The 21,036-nt window shown below is 44.8% G+C and overlaps 2 protein-coding genes and 1 long non-coding RNA gene across 12 annotated transcripts in view; 1 reads left to right on the top strand and 2 right to left on the bottom strand.

Moving 5' to 3' along the window:
- The window catches only part of GSK3B (glycogen synthase kinase 3 beta), a 140,850-nt gene extending 138,840 nt beyond the window's left edge, over positions 1 to 2,010 (bottom strand). For 7 of the 8 annotated variants that reach the window (XM_072991700.2, XM_078386731.1, XM_072991697.2 and 4 more), the window contains exon 1: positions 1,657 to 1,892. In XM_072991700.2, coding sequence (XP_072847801.1) covers positions 1,657 to 1,744 — 88 coding nt within the window. In that variant the 5' untranslated portion in view covers positions 1,745 to 1,892. Of the gene's footprint in view, positions 1 to 1,656 lie in introns of all 8 variants that reach the window. The other variant, XM_072991696.2, reaches the window with a different exon arrangement.
- A 1,914-nt stretch (positions 2,011 to 3,924) lies between these two features.
- LOC140704752 (uncharacterized) lies at positions 3,925 to 19,329 on the top strand. The gene is made up of 2 exons (XR_012084161.2): positions 3,925 to 4,129; positions 18,789 to 19,329. It is a non-coding gene; the product is annotated as an uncharacterized LOC140704752 (long non-coding RNA).
- The window catches only part of GPR156 (G protein-coupled receptor 156), a 35,680-nt gene continuing 31,491 nt past the window's right edge, over positions 16,848 to 21,036 (bottom strand). For all 3 annotated transcript variants that reach the window (XM_020789543.3, XM_020789544.3, XM_078386730.1), the window contains one exon: positions 16,848 to 19,303. In XM_020789543.3, coding sequence (XP_020645202.3) covers positions 18,116 to 19,303 — 1,188 coding nt within the window. In that variant the 3' untranslated portion in view covers positions 16,848 to 18,115. The remainder of the gene's footprint in view (positions 19,304 to 21,036) is intronic.

Genomic DNA, 21,036 nt, shown 5'->3' on the forward strand with positions numbered 1-21,036 from the left:
CTACACCAAGTCATGAACAGCCATCATCATAGATCACCACCCTGATTGACAGGAGTTTTTAATTATGATCAACTGTTGTCCTCACCTAACACGAATTACAACTAATCAAAGAACTATCCAAAGAATTATAAATGTCCAGTCTATAGCAGACTACATGCCATGTTGCTAAAGAGATGTAACACTGAGCAATCTGAAACACAGGCCATAACTCTTCAGTGCTCAATACTGAGATAGAACAATCACTGTGCAATATATTTTTAATTAAAACACACTTTTTAAACAACATTATAACAACTGCATTATATTTTCCTTTCAAATAAAGCTGTCCACAAAAATCTGTGGAAATGTGGAATAAGATCAGACATTGCCTCTGGACAGTGAGAATATTTCAATTCACACCTGCATAATCTGCGACCTATCAGGCCAAACAAATGATTAGGGGCTCTGATAAACATGCTGTGCTTTTTGTCTAGTGCTTCAAGAAGTTGGGAGGAGGAGGATATACTTGATGAAGAATCTGAAATCCTGCAGGTCTGCTGCAGAGCAATATTTTCACATCGTAGGACATTTTAGAGATGAACGAGTTAATAATCTGACACATTTCTGACATGCAATGATAGTCTTTAATACACATCAACTTCTATTTATTACTAATCATGTAGACCTCTAAGCAGGTTCTTTCTGGAATGCAGTCATGAGGAAGAAGAGTAGTGCAATAGCTGTTTAAAATGCTTGTCGGCAATCTATGCTGTAATAGATTCAGCTACACTGAAGTGCCCTTTGACATGAGTTATATTCATCATATCAGTGAAATATAACAGGACAAATTTGTATTAGTAGGAGGTATCCCAGAACTATGCTCCTTATAATTTATACATTTCTTATATTAATTGGTAGCCTATCACAAAATGTTGGTGTAATAATCAAGCCAATCATTTTTCAGAGTCATGCAACAGTGCTGTATAGAACTGCAGGCCTCATTTTTTGATGAACCATTAGAACAGACCCAATTTTTCGAAAGCCTTTTACCCACCAATCCAACTCTCAAAACTCCTTTTATTCTAAAGCGACAACATTTACATGATCCTTAAACGATGCATATTATATTACAGATTTCCCTCAAAGCCTTAATAACTGAACAGACTGTTGATGCTTAGAAGAATAAAGGAGCTAGCATGCCATGCCTCCCATCATGACTCCAGCAAAAAAAAAAAAAGCACTGCAAATCAAGCACAAAAGGCGCTCAAGTATATCTGAACATGCCACTGTGGCTCATCATGACGCCCAGTAAGAGAAAGGGCAGCGGCTTCTTCCCCCCCCCCCCAGGCTGCTTACTGCAAAGTGACCACATAGGTCAAAGTATCATCTAAAATGAAATGAGGTGATTAAAGCCCTTAAGTCCTCCCTTTCCACTGAACCCCCTAGGGCGGCCCTCAGGGCGGGTAGGTGGAAGGAGGGAGGGAGAAAAGAAAGGAGCCGGTCTCGCCCAGCGCCAGCCACTAGGCCTGACAGCAGGGACACTCCTCAAAAAAGCACCAGAGGCCGAGGCATCAAAGCGACGCGCGGGCGGGCGCCCGTCGGGAACTCTCGACGCGTGTCGGCCACACAACCCCGACAACCCCCCCCCTCAAGGGACCGACAAAAGCCCATACTCACGGCTAACTTTCATGCTGCCAAAGGCGGAGGGCTGCTGCACCGGCTTGCAGCTTTCCGCAAAGGAGGTGGTTCTCGGCCGCCCCGACATGGTCGCCCGCTGGTCTCCCCCCTTGCCCGACGGGCCCTCGCCTTCTTCTCCTCCTCCTCTTTTTTCTCTTCTTCCTCGTCCTCCTCCTCCTCGTCGTCGTCGCCGCCGCCCTCCTCCTCCTCCTCTCCTCCTCGGCGCGGCTTCTTCTTCCCTTCGGGGGCCGGAAGAGAAAGGCAGGCAGACCGTAAAGATCCAGCTCCCCCTCCCCACGCTGAAGACGGGGCGCCCCTCCTCACCGCCTCGGCCCAGGCTGCCCTCCACGCCGCGTCAGCCGGAGAGGGCCGCCACCATCCTCTGCCCTCCCATCCGCGGGGGAACACACGGAGCAGCAGCAGCGCCGGGGGCCTCAAAGGCCGCCTCCGCCTAAGCCTTTCCTCAGCCGGCGAGGCGACCACCCCTCTTGGGCTTTGAGGCGAGAGACAAGGGAGGGGAAGCGAGCGCCCGGCTTCGTGGGGTGGGTGGGTGGGCGGCGATGCTCTTCTCCTCCTCCTCCTCCTCCTTCTTCTCCTTCCCTTTTCTTCCTTCCTGCCTCTCTTTCTTCCTCTGGGAATCAATCACAGGCGGAGGCGACGGCGCAGACCCGAAAGAAAAAGAGGCGCGGTGCGTGTGCGTGTGGGGAGCGCGGGAGGGGGGGCTGCGCTTCCCTCTCCTTTTCTTCTTTCCCTTCCACCCCTTCCTGGGTGGGGTGGAGGGGGGGATGATTAAAGGGCGGCGGGGAGAGGCCAGGAAGGGACGGACTATTTCTCCCCGCGGAGGAACACGCGAGCCAAAGCGACGCGGATGGAGGCTGCGGCGCTGGCTGGCTGGCTGGCCCGAAAAAGGGCGCTTGACACCCGCGGCGGGCCGGGCGAGGCGAAGAGAAAGCGGCAGGCGGCGGCGGCCTGGCGAAGGGGCACCTCCCTCTTTTCCTTTCCCTCCCGTCCCGCCTCAGTCGCTCTCGGGGTCTTTCGCCTCAAAGCGGAGACGACGACGAGGTGGACGACGACGGCGACGACAACCTGCTGTCCCTCCTCATAGCGCCTACACGGCAGGCACGGAGCGGCTCAGGCAGAGAACGCTGCAGTGCGGTTGGCGGGCAACGAAGACGGCGGGGCGGTCCATGGCGCTGCTACTGCAGGCGGCGGCGGCGGCGGCTCCTCCCGGCTCGGCCGGCTGCGGCGTTGGTGGCGGCGGCGGGTGGTAGTTGGCCCCGCCTCTCCGCCCAAGTTCCTTTGTCCGCTGTGGTCTGTGGGGCCGTTGTTAATGTGCTTTCTCCGTACGCCTGGCGCCGCTGCCTCTTCGGGGGTTTCAGCTCCCTTTGCTGGGCTGCTAAACCAATTTTAAAAAAAAAAGGGAAAGGGGGAGTTAACCCAGTTGCATTTACGCAATTTTACCAAGTTCCCTTTGGGAATGCCGGTTCGAACGCCCCATTCCGTCAGACCCAGAAGGAAGTCGATGCGCTTTCTCCGCTTGTATATTTAAAAAAAAAAAAAAATCCTCCAAAACTCCAAAGCAATGCTTACGCAACCTTGCTAAGCGCTCTCCGTGAATGCCAAGCCGAACGCCCGAGCTTTGCTACGCCCGAATTGTAATCGGGAGACCAATTAGAGAAGGATGTCGGGGGAAAACCCACCCTCCTGGCAGTACATCGGGACCAATCATCGAGGGCAAAAGAGAAACATCCGCGCTACCTTTACAACCAATCAGGAAAAAGCTATGAAAAGAATAAGCGAACTGCCCATCCTTTCCCTTCTGGGATCCAATAGAAAGCTGCTGTCCCCAAATCCCGGACAAGGGGGAACCAATGGGGCGGACTGATGTTTCCCATAACAGGAGGACGGGTTCGACGAACGGCTGATGCAAAATGGGTGGGGTTTCACGCGGCAGCTGCTGTGCCCCCGCCCAGCCCGATTCAAGCTTAGAAAGGAGAGGAAAGAGTCTCGCCTAATAGGCAGGCCGGCGGGGGTGAGACCAAGCGGAGCTTCTTGGATTCTCATTGGCTCATCCCACCCTAGCCTCGTCCTCTGACTGGAGGATTAGGGCACGAGGCGGACATAAGCGCACCAATCGGCTTTTCCGATCCGAAAGCTCGTCCATATACGTTGCCGGTAAGGCGTGCTTTCATTGGAGAAAGGATCCGTGGAGGGGAGGTGTTTGTCTCCGAGTGTAGTCGCCTCACCTCGCCCTCCGTTCTGGCTTCTGTGCCGGGGGCGAGCCTTTTCTTGGGAAGAGTGTGTGGGTGGCGCCCTCCAGGTAGGCCTCAAGCCGCAGCCTTGTCTCTCCGGGCCGCTGGTACTTGCAAGAGGCCCCTCCCAGCCATTTAAGGGCGAGGGTCGAATGGGGAAAGGACTTAAAAAGAAGAGTCACCTCGTGCGTCAATATCCCTGCTGCCAGATCTCTGCCTGGGTGAGCAAGCCTGTTGCCTCCCGGGAGGTGACCTGCCGGAGGTTTTGGGACGAGGGCAGTGCGAGGACATCATGTTTTTTAAGTCCCACATAGCTGGTCCAGGCATCTTCTGTTACAGTGGGGTCTCGACTTACAAACGTAATCTGTATTGGAAGGAAGTTTGTAAGTCGAAAAGTTTGTAGGTCGAATCTGCATTTCCCATAGGAATGCATTGAAAACCATTTGATCCGTATCTGCTCTTTTCGTCCATAGAAACTAATGGGAAGCTGCTATTCCGCCTTCTACCGCTAGAGGGGGATAGTTTCTTTTTCTCTTAGGTCAAGAAAAGTTCAAGAAAGGAGGGGGGAGGCAGGGAACAGTTTTAAAAGCACTTTTGAAATCTTTTTTTTCAACGAAGCCAATTTTAAAGCATGCTTAACTCAGAGACAGGAGTCTGGAAGTCACACCTTAGCCCAGTCTTTGCAAGCCAGAATGCCTGACCCAGACAATTCTTCTGCAAAAACACAGACAGGCAGAATTTTGGAAGTCACACCTTAGCCCAGTCTTTGCAAGTCAGAATGCCTGACCCACACAATTCTTCTGCAAAAACACAGACAGGCAGGATTTTGGAAGTCACACCTTAGCCCAGTCTTTGCAAGCCAGAATGCCTGACCCACACAATTCTTCTGCAAAAACACAGACAGGCAGGATTTTGGAAGTCACACCTTAGCCCAGTCTTTGCAAGCCAGAATGCCTGACCCACACAATTCTTCTGCAAAAACACAGACAGGCAGGATTTTGGAAGTCACACCTTAGCCCAGTCTTTGCAAGCCAGAATGCCTGACCCACACAATTCTTCTGCAAAAACACAGACAGGCAGGATTTTGGAAGTCACACCTTAGCCCAGTCTTTGCAAGCCAGAATGCCTGACCCACACAATTCTTCTGCAAAAACACAGACATTTCAAACAAAACACATTTTAAGAACATTTTTAAAACCAGCAACTTTTAAACCAAACACATTTTAACAGGAACAAAGCAACTTTTAAACCAAATATACCAGATGGGTGGGATATAAATCAAATAAATAAATAAATAAGCCAACCCATCCACTCACCCACCCATACCTTTTAAAACAAAAGATAGGTGGCTTACCTTTTGTTGTCTTCTGGAAGTCCCCTCCTCTGGGTCATCTTCTGCAGGGGATTCCTTCTGCAGGGGGGGCCCATGGTGGCGGGAAGCCTTCAGATCTCAAAGGGCTTCCCACCCCTGCCGACGCAGGCTTTCCCAGGGTGGACGGGCCTCCCAGGGGAGCGCTTCCCCCAGGAGGCCTGGTCTACTGCCCAGGAAAGCTTGGTAGACTGGGCCTCAGCTTTCCCGGGCAGTAGACCAGGCCTCTCGGGGAAGCCCTCCCCTGGGAGGCCCAGTCTACCAGGCTTTCCCAGGCACTATCGGCAGGGGGGGAACCTCCAAGAGGCCTCCCATGGCGGCGGGGAAGGCCTCCGGACAGCAGCGGAGACCTCCGAGATGCCTTCCAGGGCTTCTCTGCCACCATGGGGGGCCTCCGAAATGCCTCCCATGGTGGCAGAGAAGCCCTGGAAGGCATCTCGGAGGTCCCCGCCGCCGCTTCCCCTGGGAGGCCTGGTCTACCAAGCTTTCCCTGGGCAGTAGACCAGGCCTCCCGGGGGTTTGTACATTGATTTTCCGTTTGTAAGTTGAAATGGAATTTTGCGGACGGAGAAGTGTGTAACTCGAAAAGTTCGTATGTAGAACCGTTTGTAAGTCGAGACCCCACTGTATTTCCAGGGTGAGCTCTCTCTTGAGTAGAGATGGGCAGGAATTTAAAAAAGAAACAGCACGTTCATTCAAAGAACTAATTCATCGATTCCTATTTGTATGAGTCAGTGCTCTGAGGAATAGGAATCAGTGAATTTTAGCAGTTTTTAATTTGTCCGTTCATTGGGCTATAAAATGGCCACACCAGGCAACTAGAGACACCAGAACTGAAGAAAATCTTCCTCTGATTCTCCTCCACAATCCCTCCAAAGTTTAATGAAGATTGGGTTTGAGATGTCTGAGTTATAATCCCACAAATAACCCCCCCACTCCAAATGTTTTCCCCAGGTACCTAGAGACACCAAAACCACAGAGAACCTTCCCATGACTCTCCCTACCATATCTCCCAGTTTGGTAGAGATTGGGTTTCCTCAAGCCAGCTGCTAAAGGGCGCTTTCCTGGAGGGTCCCACTTTGTGGGTGTATAACATGGATGTCTGAAACCCATTCTTCACCAACCTTGAAGGGATTGTAGAGGAAAGTCGGTAAAAACATCTCTGTCATTTGGGTGTCTCTAGATACCTGGGGGAAATTTTCCTGGGTGGCCTTCTTGTGGTTGTAAAACTCAGATGTCCAAAACTCAAGCTTGCAAGACTTGTAGAGGAGAGTCAGGGGATGCTCCTCTGCAATTTTGGCATCTCTAGCTGCTTGGGGGACTGTTTCATAGGGTTTTAAAAGTAAGAATTGAATTGTCAGATTCATAATTTGTGATTTGTTGCCATATCATAAATCAAAATGAATTGCCATTTTCCTGATTTTTGTCCATTGGTTTCCATTGGCTAATAGTAATGGATATCTCTTTCCTGCCTCCATTTTCTAGCAGCGGCCAGCCTGAGGACTCTGGAGGCAGAGAGACAGCACATAAAACCGAGGGCAGCCCTCGCTGGTTGTTTGTCACCAGCACCTGGCGGTCAGGATCCTGCTGCCTCTAAATGGGCAGACACCTTTCGAGTCTTGTAGCTGTGGTGAGCAGAGCTGAGAAGCCTCTCCACCAGAAATTTATCAACCCCGGTGCACCAGAAGTATAACTCAGAATTGTTTTCAGTATTCACCTGCCAGATACCTTAAGAGCGGGCAAAATGGCAGGTGCTTGTCTCAAGAAGGCATGGGGCCTTTGACTAATGATCATTTGTTGTTTCACAAGCATGAGTGGCCACATTAGTACCCATGTACTTCAGGATACATTTCGCCTCAAAAGTTGAAGACTTTTTAATATCTTTCTGAATGGCCTAGTATGATGTGTGCATTGGTACACTTAGGAGAGGTGAGACTTGCAAAATATGTTGCCCAGTTATTAGTTAGATCACAAGGTTCCAGGCCAGCTCAGGAAAATGTACAGTTCCTTTGTTCCCAAGACTTAGCTACTTCACTGAGTTATGCTTTGTAAGTGCAAGAGTAGGTGATGCCTTTATTAGACCACTAAAAAAATAAACAATCTGTGAGCTTTCACTGGTTAAGTCTTCCTCAGGCCATGCACCATTATTTTATTGGAGGAAAATTGTAAGAGTCCCAAAAATTCATGGTAGGTAATTGTGCCAGGCTTGCTTCCGAGGTGTGAGTTAGAAAACACACAGGTTGGAAACCACAACTCCAATGCAATCTGCTCCTGCATTTTTATTTTATAAAGGCCACACACCTTTCTTTTGAGTTTTTTCCCCCAAAACTATGCTCTGTAAACGGAGAGGCTTCAAGCCTTAGATCAAATCAAAAGCCCTTGGGGTCTTTTGATTATTTATTACTAGTGACATGGGATTAGAGGAGAAGATAGATGAGAAGCAAAGTTAAAAACAGAAGAGTTCTTTGATAATGTCAGAACTATCATTAATGTGGGGGGGGGGGGGGAGGTTGGCTCAGACTTGCTGAAAAAAAGAAATGAAGTCAAAGTGCCCCAAGACTAACTCTCTAACTTGTGAGGATAACCAAAAAAGCCTTTGGGAGTAGGATGAATTCTAGATCTTTAAGGTGACTGTAGTCAAGGAGCAGAAGAAATGAGGAAAAGTGGAGCAATGGCTGAGCCAGATCAACTAGCTTTGACTTGTCAGTCACCCCATTTTCACTTGCAAAAAGATATGCCTGGCAGTGCATTCCATCTTCCTTTGGACAGCAAGGTGACAAATCCAAATTTTGCATGAGAACTCCGAAACAGCAATGCTTTTTCAGCATGTTGTTTTATAATAGTGGTTGCTGTTATAACAGTTTCAGCCAGCTATCCACTATAATTGAGTACTTTGGTAATGAAAAAAATTACCATGCAATAGTCCTACTTTAATGTATTCGCGAAGGCTCTCGTGGCCGGGATCTAATGGTTGTTGTGGGTTTTCCGAGCTCTTTGGCCGTGTTCTGAAGGTTATTCTTCCTAATGTTTCGCCAGTCTCTGTGGCCGGCATCTTCAGAGGACAGGAGTAGCACTCTGTGCTCTGGTGCAGTTTGTTTGTTTGGGAGTTGTCCAAGATGTTGAGATAATAGCAATCTTGCATGCACTCACACTGGGCTTTACAGCCTTATGAGATTGTTCTTTGTCACTAGATTGGTAAGCCTCTTTTCCTGCCTCTGGCATTTGAGACAAGTCCTCACCCCGTCATCCTGTTTGGTTGGTTGGTTGGTTGGTTGCTTCCATTGTCTTTTATTGTTGATAGCTTTCTCACTCAGACCACCATCCAAGCAACAAGCATGGAGGGTCTTTTCCACATGATGGAAAGTCCATTTCCCTCTTTTTCCCCTTCTGACTGTAATTATAGGTGATAACTATAAGTAACAATACCTTTTTCTGCTTTAAAAGCTTCTAGAGTGTTTTTGTCATGCAAAGTGTTAGTCTGTGTGCAGAAGAAACCAAAAGGGCTCAGAGTGGTGATGATGAGAAAGAGTTAATCTCTCCATGTTTCCGTTTTGTTGTTTTTCTACCTCATACTCTGCTAACTAACAGAAACAACCAAAATTTCTCAATACAAGCTAAGGCTAAGATAGTCTCCTGTGGGAATTCAGGTTTGAGCATACAGTTACACATGTGCATGACTGCTGGGGGGGGATGACCACTTTGTTATCTTTCCAAGCCTGAGTAGATCATTGGTCCTAGTAAGTCCATGAGATCGAGTGGGGCATAGCGGACAAAGTGACAGACTAGGACTCTAAAGACCTGGGTTCAAATCCACTCTTGACTGTGGAAAATCAGTGGGGGTAATACTAGTAAAACCACTCCAATATGTAAGATATTTCACATGCCTTGAAAACCTTATTAAGGTTTATTCGCGAAGGCTTTCACGGCCAGGATCTAATGGTTGTTGTGGGTTTTTCGGGCTCTTTGGCCGTGTTCAGATTACGGCCAAAGAGCCCGAAAAACCCACAACAACCTTATTAAGGTTGCTATAAGTCCTATATGTCTTGAGAGCACATAACAATAGTCAGGCTACTAATGTGCCCATGGTACAGAAAACTATAAAAAAAGGAAAAATGAGAAGCCTACTTCTCATAAGAGTACAGTGGTGCCTCGCTTAACGAGTGCACCGTATAGCGATGTTTCCGTATAGCGATCCCTTTTTCGGGATCGCTATACGGAAACATCCCCGATCGTCGCAATGGGGAAAACCCACATTGCGAAGATCGGGTATTGCGGCGGCCATTTTGGAGCCGCCAAACAGCTGATCGGCGGTTCCAAAATGGCCGCCGGAAGCCCGGAAATGGCTGCCGGCAGCCGTTTTCGTGGCCTGCCCTCGCTTAGCGAAGGTGCAAAAATGGCTGCCGGCACCTGGAATCCTCGCTGAACGGGTAAGTAACAAAGGTATTGGAACGCATTAAACAGAGTTTAATGCGTTCCAATACATTTCCCCTACCCGTTTAGCGACAATTTCGCATAGCGAGGGTTAATCCAGAACGGATTAACCTCGCTATGCGCGGCACCACTGTAGTACTATAAGAGTATCTGCTTCAAAAATACAATTCTAATGGCTTCAGACAACTATCTTGGTTCTTATAACCATCCATATGTATTATCCTTTACTTCTTGCAATGGAAAATGCATATTATTACTTTTTTCAAATCTTTCTTTAAAACATGACAATAAGAGCCCCACCTGTCATGCAGTCAAGGATCTGCCTTGCCTTACATCAGAATAATTCACTTGAAAACTAGAAGTATGATGTTTTATGAATGAAAACAGGTGGCTTATCTACTGAAGTGGTATGCCTATAAGTTATCCAAATTAGAAATGCACTACTCATCACTGTCTACTAAGCCTGCATAAACCTTATTCATCAAGAGTTAAGTCATGTATTTAAAAATATTAATGGGTGATGATGAGTTTTGCAAGTCCAAAGAACAGGTTATGCTTGGCGCATTTTTAGAAGAGGTGGTGAATCATCTGTTTTACCATACCACATGATTTTCCAAATCTATATCTTTTGCATTTATTGTGCCTTGCTTTGGGATTGGTTGTAGCTCCGTGACTTAGACATATGTCACGATTATGGCTGGGACAGATTCCCTCAGAAAAGGCAGCCGTGTTTATAAATTTATTCCAGTTTTGTAAGAAATTTTAAAACGTTATTGGCAGCTCTGTTACTAAAAAAAATATTGTGACCCCCAAACCTTGGAAGAATGGAAGGCTGAGCTGACCTCAAGCCGGCTCTGAGCCCATTGGGATCAAACTCAGGTTGCGAGCAGAGTCTTTACTTCAGTAATGCAGTTACTTGTCATCCACTGTGCCACGAGGCTCTTGTGCTGTTTCTGTAAGCTTGCCATTCCCACATTCTTTTGCCATGGACACCCCATTCCTCTCCACTGGAAAAACCTTTTCTCCTTATTCAAGCTCCACATATAAACATATGATGTGCCTTGTTATGAACATGACTTGGGGATAGAACTGAAGCACTATTTGAGATTTTACTCTATAATTTTCTGGTCAATTTATGTTCCTGCTGGCTATGGAGGTGGCTTGCTGTTGTGTCTGGGGATGGGGAAGAGTTTTTTTCCCCTTCCCTATAAACTATTTGTGCATTTTCCTGTTAAACTGCTGTACTGTGGACCCTCGACTTACAGACGGCTCAACTTACAGACTTTTTGAGTTACAGACTTCTCTGGCTGCAAAATTTAGGTTCGACTTGAAGCCGGAGAATCGCCCTACAGACCAGAAAAACCCCAAAATGGAACAAAAACGGCCGGTTACAGGATTAATTGGTTTTCAATGCATTGTAGGTCAATGGAGATTCGACCTACAGACTTTTCGACCTGCAGCCACCATTTCAATACGGATTAATTCCGTGAGTAGAGGGTCCACTGTAGTGTTTGCTACCCAGGACGTTGAGGGTTTTTGTAAGGAAAAATTGTTTGTGGCTTTGACTTGTTGCTGCCCTCTTTTTAGTAGCTTTATTGCCACTGGATGGCAGCATAGGCTGTCAATTCCCAAACCCTTTTGTCTAGATTAGTGCAAAAAAAATTTTTTTAAGCAGTGTTCTTTGAAACCACTGGCCTGCTTTCAAGAGTCCTCTGCAGTCTGACCATTCGCCATAAGAAGAGTCATGGCAGAATGGCAGGTTCCTTACCATAACTGTAGTTCTTCAAGTCATCATCTGCCTGTGGCTTTGGTTTCTTACTGCTTCTAACCTATTTTACTTGTCTATGGAAGAACATAAAACACAACAGCTGCAAGTCTGTACCAAAAATACAAACTATCCCCCTCCCATTAATTCGCTTAATTCCATTTTCAAGATAGAGGCTGTGCTAGTGGGTGACCACAATTCAGTGAACTAACTTTATTTAAAGACATATTTTACTTTGGAAATTACAAAGGAGCCACATAAACATGCTAATTTGTTAGAATAGTTCATTTTATAGACAAATTCAAGCTGATATGTAGGGAAAGGGACCACAGCACCGGTAACCTTGAAATCCCTTTGCAAACTTGAAACTTCCTAAATTCTCGCAATCTCCAAATCACTACTCATGAATCACTATTCATACTTGCAGCTGCATTCTGTAACAGGATTATTATGAGAACATAGCTCTGTGCAGGGGGAAATTATTCACATCTGCACAGGTGTTTTCCCCCAATGTGCATGCAATACGGGTTCCACTCTTCAAAGGGAAGCAAGCTGCAGGCAGGGCATCCATTTAAACTGCTCTTTCAGGTATCCATGTATGGCCGTGGGATCCTGCTTGGTTTCCACTCACCCAAAATATCGGGGCCTGCCACTGTCTTTGAGAACTGAGCCTTAGGACATGATGCCCCCAGGCAATCAGTGTCAATCTAGGTCATTCTTAGACCCATAGCTCATCAGACCTTAATCTTTGTTGCACTACTGAATGTCTCTTTCAATTTTTTGCAGAGATATGAGACTATGGTAGTGTGCAGACCTTAGGCAACAGCACAGACGAGATCATGTTCAGAGAAAGAAACAGCACGTACCAGCCAGCAAACACATTGTTTTGCTTTCTTTGTTAACTATTATTTTTTACAAATCTATTGGCTTGAGAGCTGCAGAATGATAGTTCCTACTTCTTGCCAACCAGACACTTTCATCAAGACATTTTGATGGGAGCTGCAGAGTCCTCTGTTTTATCAATATAGCCACCACGCTTTCTGGGCAGGATAGTGTGGCTATGGAGGAAAAGCAAAAAAAAAAAAAAAAGGAGTAGCTGTGCACATGATCTTTGTTAGGCAGTGGGGGAGCAGGGTATGACATACGTATATACATCCTCTTCATTATCACCACTCAATTTCTTCCCTTTCCCCATTCACAACCATATCCTAGTTTTCATCCTCCAGCATCTTCCCTCATCACACTAAGATTCAGTACCCCTACCTTCTTCTGGCCAGCTGGGAAAGAACATGTAGATGCATACATGCTGGACACTGCCACTTGTTCTGAAAATTAAACAAGTAGCAAGGAGGGAGTGATACAACAGGGAGGGGGGCAGACTGCTTGCCATACTTCCTGGAGATACCTGTAGCATCTTGAATTTTGTCAAATTGGGGACCTCTTGGACACTGTGCTCTATGATTTCCTCATCGGACTTAAAAGATGAGATGCATAACAATAGACATTAGCCAATGCAACTTCTCCCCTTCATAGATTGCTGCCTTGTCCTGGTGAAGGGGCTTGAGTAACTCAGAGAAGCTATGGGCTATGCTGTGCAGGGACACCCAAGACAGACAGGTCATAGTGGACAGTTGTGACCAAATGTAATCCACATGGAGTAGGAATTGGCAATGCCACTCCAGTACCATTGCCAAGAATACCCCATGAACAGAAACAAAAGGCTAAAAGATATGATGCTGGAAGATGGGCCCCTCAGGTCAGAAGGCGTCCAACATGTTATTGAGGAAGAGCGGAGGACAAGTACAAGTAGCTCCAGAGCTAATGAAGTGGTTGGGCCAAAGCCGAAAGTACGCTCAACTGTGGACATGCCTAGAAGCGAGTCCGATACTGCAAAGAAAAATACTGCATAGGAACCTGGAATGTAAGATCTATGAACCTTGGTAAGCTGGATGTTGTCAAACAGGAGATGGCAAGAATAAACATTGACATCCTGGGCGTCAATGAACTACCATGGACGGGAATGGGTGAATTCAATTTAGATGATTATCATATCTACTATTGTGGGCAAGAATCCCATAGAAGTAAAGGAGTAGCCCTCACAGTCAACAAAAGAGTGGGAAAAGCTGTACTGGGATACAATCTTAAAAATGATAGAATGATTTAAATACGAATCCAAGGCAGACCTTTCAACATCACAGTCATTCAAGTTTATGCACCAACCACCAATGCTGAGGAAACTGAAATTGACCAAATTTATGAAGATTTACCCCTTCTAGAACTGACACCAAAGATGTTCTTCTCATTATAGGGAACTGGAATGCTAAAGTAGGGAGTCAGGAGATAAAAGGAACAACAGGGAAGTTTGGCCTTGGAGTTCAGAATGAACCAGGGCAAAGGCTAATAGAGTTTTGTCAAGAGAACAAGCTGGTCATCACAAACACTCTTTTCCAACAAAAGAGGCAACTCTACACATGGAAATAACCAGATGGGGAATATCGAAATCAGATTGATTGTGTTCTCTGCAGCCAAATATGGAGAAGCTCTATACAGTCAGCAAAAACAAGACCTAGAGCTGATTGTGGCTCTGATCATCAGCTTCTCATAGCAAAATTCAAACTTAAGCTGAAGAAAATAGGAAAAACCACTTGGCTAGTCAGGTATAATCTAAACCAAATCCCTTATGAATACACAGTGGAAGTAAAGAACAGATTTAAGGAACTTGATTTGGTGGACAAAGTGCCTGAAGAACTATGGATAGAGGTTTGTAACATTGTACAGGAGGCAGCAAAAAAAACCATCCCAAAGAAAAGGAAATGCAAGAAAGCAAAGTGGCTGTCCAACGAGGCCTTACAAATAGCAGAAAAGAGAAGGGAAACAAAATGCAAGAGAGATAGGGAAAGTTACAGAAAATTGAATGCAGACTTCCAAAGAATAGCATGGAGAGACAAGAGGGCCTTCTTAAATGAATCATGCAAAGAAATAGAGGAAAATAATAGAAAGGGAAAAACCAGAGTTATGTTCAAGAAAATTGGAGATATTAGAGGAACATTTTGTGCAAAGTGGACATGATAAAGGACAAAAATGGGAGGGACCTAACAGAAGCAGAAGACATCAAGAAGAGGTGGCAAGAATACACAGAGGAATTATATCAGAAAGATTTGGATATCCCAGACAACCCAGACAATGTAGTTGCTGACCTTGAGTCAGACATCCTGGAGAGTGAAGTCAAGTGGGCCTTAGAAATTTATTTATTTATTTATTTGATTTTTATCCCGCCTATCTGGACCAACGGTCCACTCTAGGCGGCTTACAATATAAAATCAGAAAATAAAAACAGTATCAAATACATAATAATACAAAATAAATAAAAATAGAAGAGTAAAGGAAAATCAAGAATTGGCTGGAGGGAAGGCCTGGATAAACAACCGTGTTTTTAATTAGGTTTTAAAAATGCCCAGTGTAGGGGTGGCGCGAATCTCTGGAGGGAGATTATTCCAGAGGCGAAGAGCCACCGCCGAGAAGGCCCGGTTTCGTGTCTTCTCTTTCCGGGCCTCTCTCGGCGTCAGGCTCCTCAGCCCCACCTCCTGGCTCACGCGGGTGATCCGGGTAGACCTTGGTGGAAGCAGGCATTCCACCAAATATCGAGGTCCTAAGCCGTTTAGGGCCTTATAAGTAAGCATTAAAACTTTGAAGTTGACGCAGAAACAGATGGGCAGCCAGTGCAGTGCGGCCAGCATTGGAGAGATGTGTTGGAATTTTCTCACTCCGGTAAGGAGTCTGGCCGCTGCATTCTGCACCACCTGAAGTCTCTGCATCAGCCTCAAAGGCAGCCCCATGTAGAGCGCGTTACAGTGGTCTAATCTTGAGATTACGAGCGCATGCACCAAAGTCGTGAGAAAGCCTGGCTAACAACAAGGCCAGTGGAGGTGATGATATTCCAGTTGAACTATTTTAAATCTTAAAAGATGATACTGTTAAGGTGCTACATTCAATATGCCAGCAAGTTTGGAAAACTCAACAGTGGCCAGAGGATTGGAAAAGATCAGTCCACATCCCAATCCCAAAGAAGCCCAGTGCCAAAGAATGCTCCAACTACTGTACAATTGCACTCATTTCACATGCTAGCAAGCTTATGCTCAAAATCCTCCAAGGTAGGTTCAACAGTATGTGGACTGAGAACTCCCAGAAGTACAAGCTGGATTCAAAGGGGCAGAGGAACTCGAGACCAAATTGCTAACATGTGCTGGATTATAGAGAAAGCCAGAGAGTTCCAGAAAAACATCTACTTCCGCTTCATTGACTACGCAAAAGCCTTTGACTGTGTAGACCACAGCAAACTATGGCAAGTATTTAAAGAAATGGGACCACTTTATCTGTCTCCTGAGAAATCTATATGTGGGACAGGAAGCAACAGTTAAAACTGGATATGGGACAACTGATTGGTTCAAAATTGGGAAAGGAGTACAACAGGGCTATATATTGTCCCCCTGTTTATTTAACTTATATGCCAAATACATCGTGCGAAAGGCCGGACTGGAGGAAGCCCAAGCGACCAACATGAATTTGACCCAACTCCGGGAGGCAGTGGAAGACAGGAGGGCCTGGTGTGCTCTGATCCATGGGGTCACGAAGAGTCGGATATGACTAAACAACAACAACAAAGCAACTTCTCCCAGTACAGTGGCTGTCACAAGAGATTCCCCATCTGCCCCCTACTATTGGTTGTGAACTTCAAGAAGGCCCTGAATTGGAGCATCTCCAAATTCTGAGAATTATATCAAAATGTAAGCTTTGCTTAATTTGGGTGGCTGGTTTAGCAAATACAAACGTGAGTGGGAACGCTCCTGTCATGCTGATAAGAAAAAGGCGTTGTAGCTTTCAACACTGTTCTACATATGTTCTCTATCTTTGTATTAGTGCAGTTCATTAGTTATGAATTCTGTGTACATTACTTTGTTTTCCTGGTTTTTTTAATTCATATATATATAGATCTGTTGTATTTCCTTCATTGCTGCCCTTCTGAGTCTCAATCTTTTGATTTCTTGGTGGCAGTCTCCATCAGGCAATTGTTGTTCAGTCATTAAGTTGTGTCCGACTTTTCGTGACCCTGTGGATCAGAGCACGTCAGGCCCTCCTGTCTTCCACTGCCTCTAGAGCTGGGTCAAATTCATGCTGGTAACTTTGATGACACTGTCCAACCATCTCGTCCTCTGTCGTCCCCTTCTCCACTTGTCTTCACACTTTCCCAACATCAGAGTCTTTTCCAGGGAGTCTTCTCTTCTCATGAGACCATCAGGCAATACATATAATTAAAGCAGCCTATTAACATAGGAAGGAGTCAGACATCACTGGAAAAAAATCAAATTCTTGCCAGTTATGGTTATATAAGGTGATTTTATGAAACACTTCCTGCAATACTTACCTCTCATTTTGCATATAAATTTAATGACAATTATAACAGGCAGAAAGCCACCACACTTCTGAAAAGGGCCACATATAACTAAAGACCCTGGGACCTATTGTCTTGTTGTATTGATTTGGTTATGATGCTAAGTAGTTCATTTCCTTTGCAGCCAGTCATTTTAACCATTTAATTGCATTGTATATTCATTTGGGCTAGACTGAGTTCAGACAAGGCACACCAGTGGCAGGTGGTTTGCTAGATCTTAAATATTAATCACTATAATAACAAATATAAGGCACTAGTTTCTCTCATCACTCAGTGCTGTTAAGTTCTTTGTAAGACCTTTTCAAAGTTCTGCAAAACAAGGATTGTAGGATACTATTTCAGATAGCAATTATTCAGCCTGACCTCCTATCATAACCTAGTCTTCAGTAGCTAATTTGACTTATCTCTCACTCCTGTTTTTGGTGGAACAACTAAGAATAGCAAAGACAGTAACGAATGATATGAGTCAGATGTAGAAGAACCTTTCTGTTAAAAAGCCCTCTAATAACAAGGCTCAGGCAGGGAACACTGCCATTTTAAGGGATAAAATATAAGTCATTTGCAGATCAGCTTTTTAAAACTAACTTGCTGGCACAGGGTCAAACAGATCCAGATTTGGATCGTTGGAAGAAGGTCTTTAATCTCAGAAAGTGATACTGCAACTTTCCTTTCAGAATGGAGTTTGTCCAACATCTGCTTCCCTGTTGCTGTCTGATTTGTGGCATCCTTTCTGGAATACAGATCTTTCCAAGAATTGAGATTATAACATGAATTCCACAGAGAATTTGTGACCTGATGCAGTTCATAGCTAGTTCTGTGTGAACCGTTGATTTAGTTAGTTTGGTGTAACTTAGAAATTGGTTTTCCTGGATAGTCACGTGCATAGGATTCCGTTAAGTTCCAGAGGGCCTTCAGTGATTATAAGTGCTATAATATTGGTCAGGCTTCAATTCAACAGTATTGTTAAGGATAACTAAAACACACTAGCCCCTTTGGCATCAATATTATTATTCAAAACAGTTCCATGTAATCTTTATCCTCCTTCTTTCCCGTTTTAAGCAGGAAAGTGGAATATGCGCTTAATGAAAATCAATTAAAATGTGTAGCAATGGCTGTTTGAATGAACGGAGTGTGTGACCCTTTCCAGGATGCCCTCTTCCAGTGTAGAAAGCTACAATGCTCAGATTTATATTTTACACATAGGTGGGCTCCAAATCTTCATTGAAGTTCACAATAGGCTGGGTCTTGCCATAAGGTTTTATATAGTAGTCTTGGGCCATACCAGGTTCACAGCCTATATTAGTGAGGCCGCTGTCACTGGAGGAAGACAAGTTGTCATGGCAAACTTTACAGTAGTGTCTGTGGTGGCAGAGTGGAGGTGTAGTTCCAGAGGAGCTGCTGCCAGAATCAGAATCAGGACAAAGGTAAAAGGAACCAAGTACTTTGTGTGTCAGCATCTTGTGAGGATGAGGGTTCCTGGTATTGTCCAGATACAGCAGGTTTTCAGTCTTGTACTGAAGAATATTCTTAAGCGCTGGTGCTGACAAAGTAGACAACTGATGCAATGAACATCTGTCCTTGGTAGCACTTACCATCATGTGGGAATATTTTGTCAGTCCACTGCAGCTTGTTTGCATTTTGTTTTCAGTACATACTGTATTGGGGGTCATGGGAAAAACTGTTTTCCTTCTCACCGTACAAGGACTACATTGTTTAATGTCTATCTTAACCTCTTGTGATGGGCTTATTAGACTTATGTCATAATCTTCATTTAATTCATGGCCCCTGGAGTGCATTTCAGTGATATGAATATGATTCATACTCAGATCTTGCAAGGTTTCTTGAAGCATTTTACTTCTCTTACAGGTGATCTCTGGGAGCTGGTTTGGTGTCATAGGTGAAGAATTCGCTTGCTCTGCTTTCTCACTTGACCTTGGGGGACTATCTCTATGTGGGGCTTGAATGGTACCCACAGTAAGTGTGTTGGTGAATTGAGAGAACGACTGATCTTGGCCCCGTCTGGAACTGGCATAATCATCAGTTGTGCAGTCATTCATAAGCCTGCACTTTGCAGTGATGTGTGCTGGTGTCTGCCGAGTTCTATATTCTAAATAATGAAGGCTCTCTTTTTTATGACATAATCCTAACCTGCACTGTGAATTTGGAAACCCTGGAGTCTGCCGTGTCTTCTGTTCCTGGCCAGGTGAGGAAGAATCTTGTGGTTGTTTTTCGGCTACAGCAGAAGAACAATTAGCTGCAGAATGAGTCTGCAGAAAATGCAAAGAGTCAGCATCACTGTGGGTCTCAGCCGCTGTAAGTCTCATCAGCTTCTCTTTAGCACTGTTCACTTCCTCTTGAAGGAAAGCAATTGCTGTATTCTTCTGTATTGAATAAAACAAGGAAACAATTTCAGTTCTAATATCATAAACACAATATGACATGACATTCCAGAAGAGGAATAAGCCTGGCTATATATACAGAAGAATTTGAAGTGTGATGTGAATGCTTTTTATTTGTGTAATAATAAATCATTTGCAGTAAAAATAAAAAGACCATTGTAAAATAACTAATTAAAATAAACCACTTAAAATAGCAAAAAAAAAAAGGGGGGGGACATAAACCAGGCTATAAAAATCTCATATGTTTCAAAGTTTTGAAAATAAAGATCAGATTAAATGTGTGCTACTTTTTCATTTTTATTTCAGTATATTGATCTTCCTTTCCACCAGTAAATGTAAGACTTGATGACACAATTGTTAGATTATCAAGGGGACACAGGAAAGAAGCTGTCTTGGCAGCTCTTAAAGAACCTTGTTGTGTTCCAGAATGCAAATACTGCTTTTTAATAAAAATTTCCATCAGTTTGCAACAACACAAATTATATCAGCTGTTCATGAACTTTTTACAGAGCTTCCTGCTACTTCCTGTAGAGTGGGAAGTTCAAAAGAAAAACCAGACATATGAGTAAATGATTTGTTATCAATTTAGTGAGAGGATTGTTCACTCTTATCTAATACAGTGGTGCCCCGCAAGATGATGAAAATCGCTGTTAAGCGAAAACATCATCTTGCGAAACACGTTTTCTCACTGAAATGCATTGAAAACCTGATAATCTGTTCCAATGGGAACGGATTGTCATCGTAAAGCGAAAATTCCCATAGGAAACATTGTTAAGCGAAACGCGGCTCCCAAGCGAAGACAGCCGTCTAACGAAACAGAGACCATTAAAAGACTTGTATAGTGAAGCAAGACCAAGCTGTCAAAAACATCGTAAAGCAAAAAACAGGGACCTAAAATTTAATTGTCTTGCAAGGCAAGGTCCCTAACACCGTAAAGCGAAAATCGCTATTAAGCGAAAACATCATCTTGTTTTTCAAATGATGTATTAATGAGGCTAATTGGTGTTGCTGGAGGATGGATTTTAGAGGGGGTTTTTTTGCTACAAATAATATCTCTTAAGTTGTTTTTTCAATGATACATTATATTCCATGTTCTAGACTTCACCTTTATAACACTATGGACCCCTGACTGCTTCTCTGTTATGCCACAATTACAGTTTTACTCAGATCTACTGCAGGAATCTTCTTATTTAAATGAGGATGTCAAATCTGAAAGTGAGAATTTTCAGTGTTAATGGAATGGGATCTTCAGTTAAACATGCAGGGGCCCATTCCCCAGAGAGTGCAAAACCAAATGAAGTTCCTGTCATTTGGCTGCGGTTTCTTCTTACTCAGCCTAAAGAAGTGGAAGAATGAGAATGGAAGAGCCAAGTCCCACAAAAACCTCCCTGTTGGGGCGAAACAGCGAGAGAGAAGAAAGTGAGAATGCAGAAATACAGAAAACCAGCTTACTTGCCCCTGGGACATCTCATGGTATGGTCACATTCCCACCCAGACTGCAGAGCCCCAGAACAGAAAGTATGGGAAATGCATGGGGGTGAGTCTACTATCCCCAAAGCCCTCAGGAATAGAAATGGGCACTTCCACCCCTATTTGTGAGACCGAACAGGACACTCATAGTTGAGCAGTTATCTCCATCCCATGTAGACACACCATTACATATGTTGGTTGAAGAACTGCCAGAAAAGCCACTGAAGGAAGAGACCACAATGGGC

The sequence above is a fragment of the Pogona vitticeps genome, chromosome 2 (assembly GCF_051106095.1).
Source record: "Pogona vitticeps strain Pit_001003342236 chromosome 2, PviZW2.1, whole genome shotgun sequence".
Lineage (NCBI taxonomy): Eukaryota > Metazoa > Chordata > Lepidosauria > Squamata > Agamidae > Pogona > Pogona vitticeps.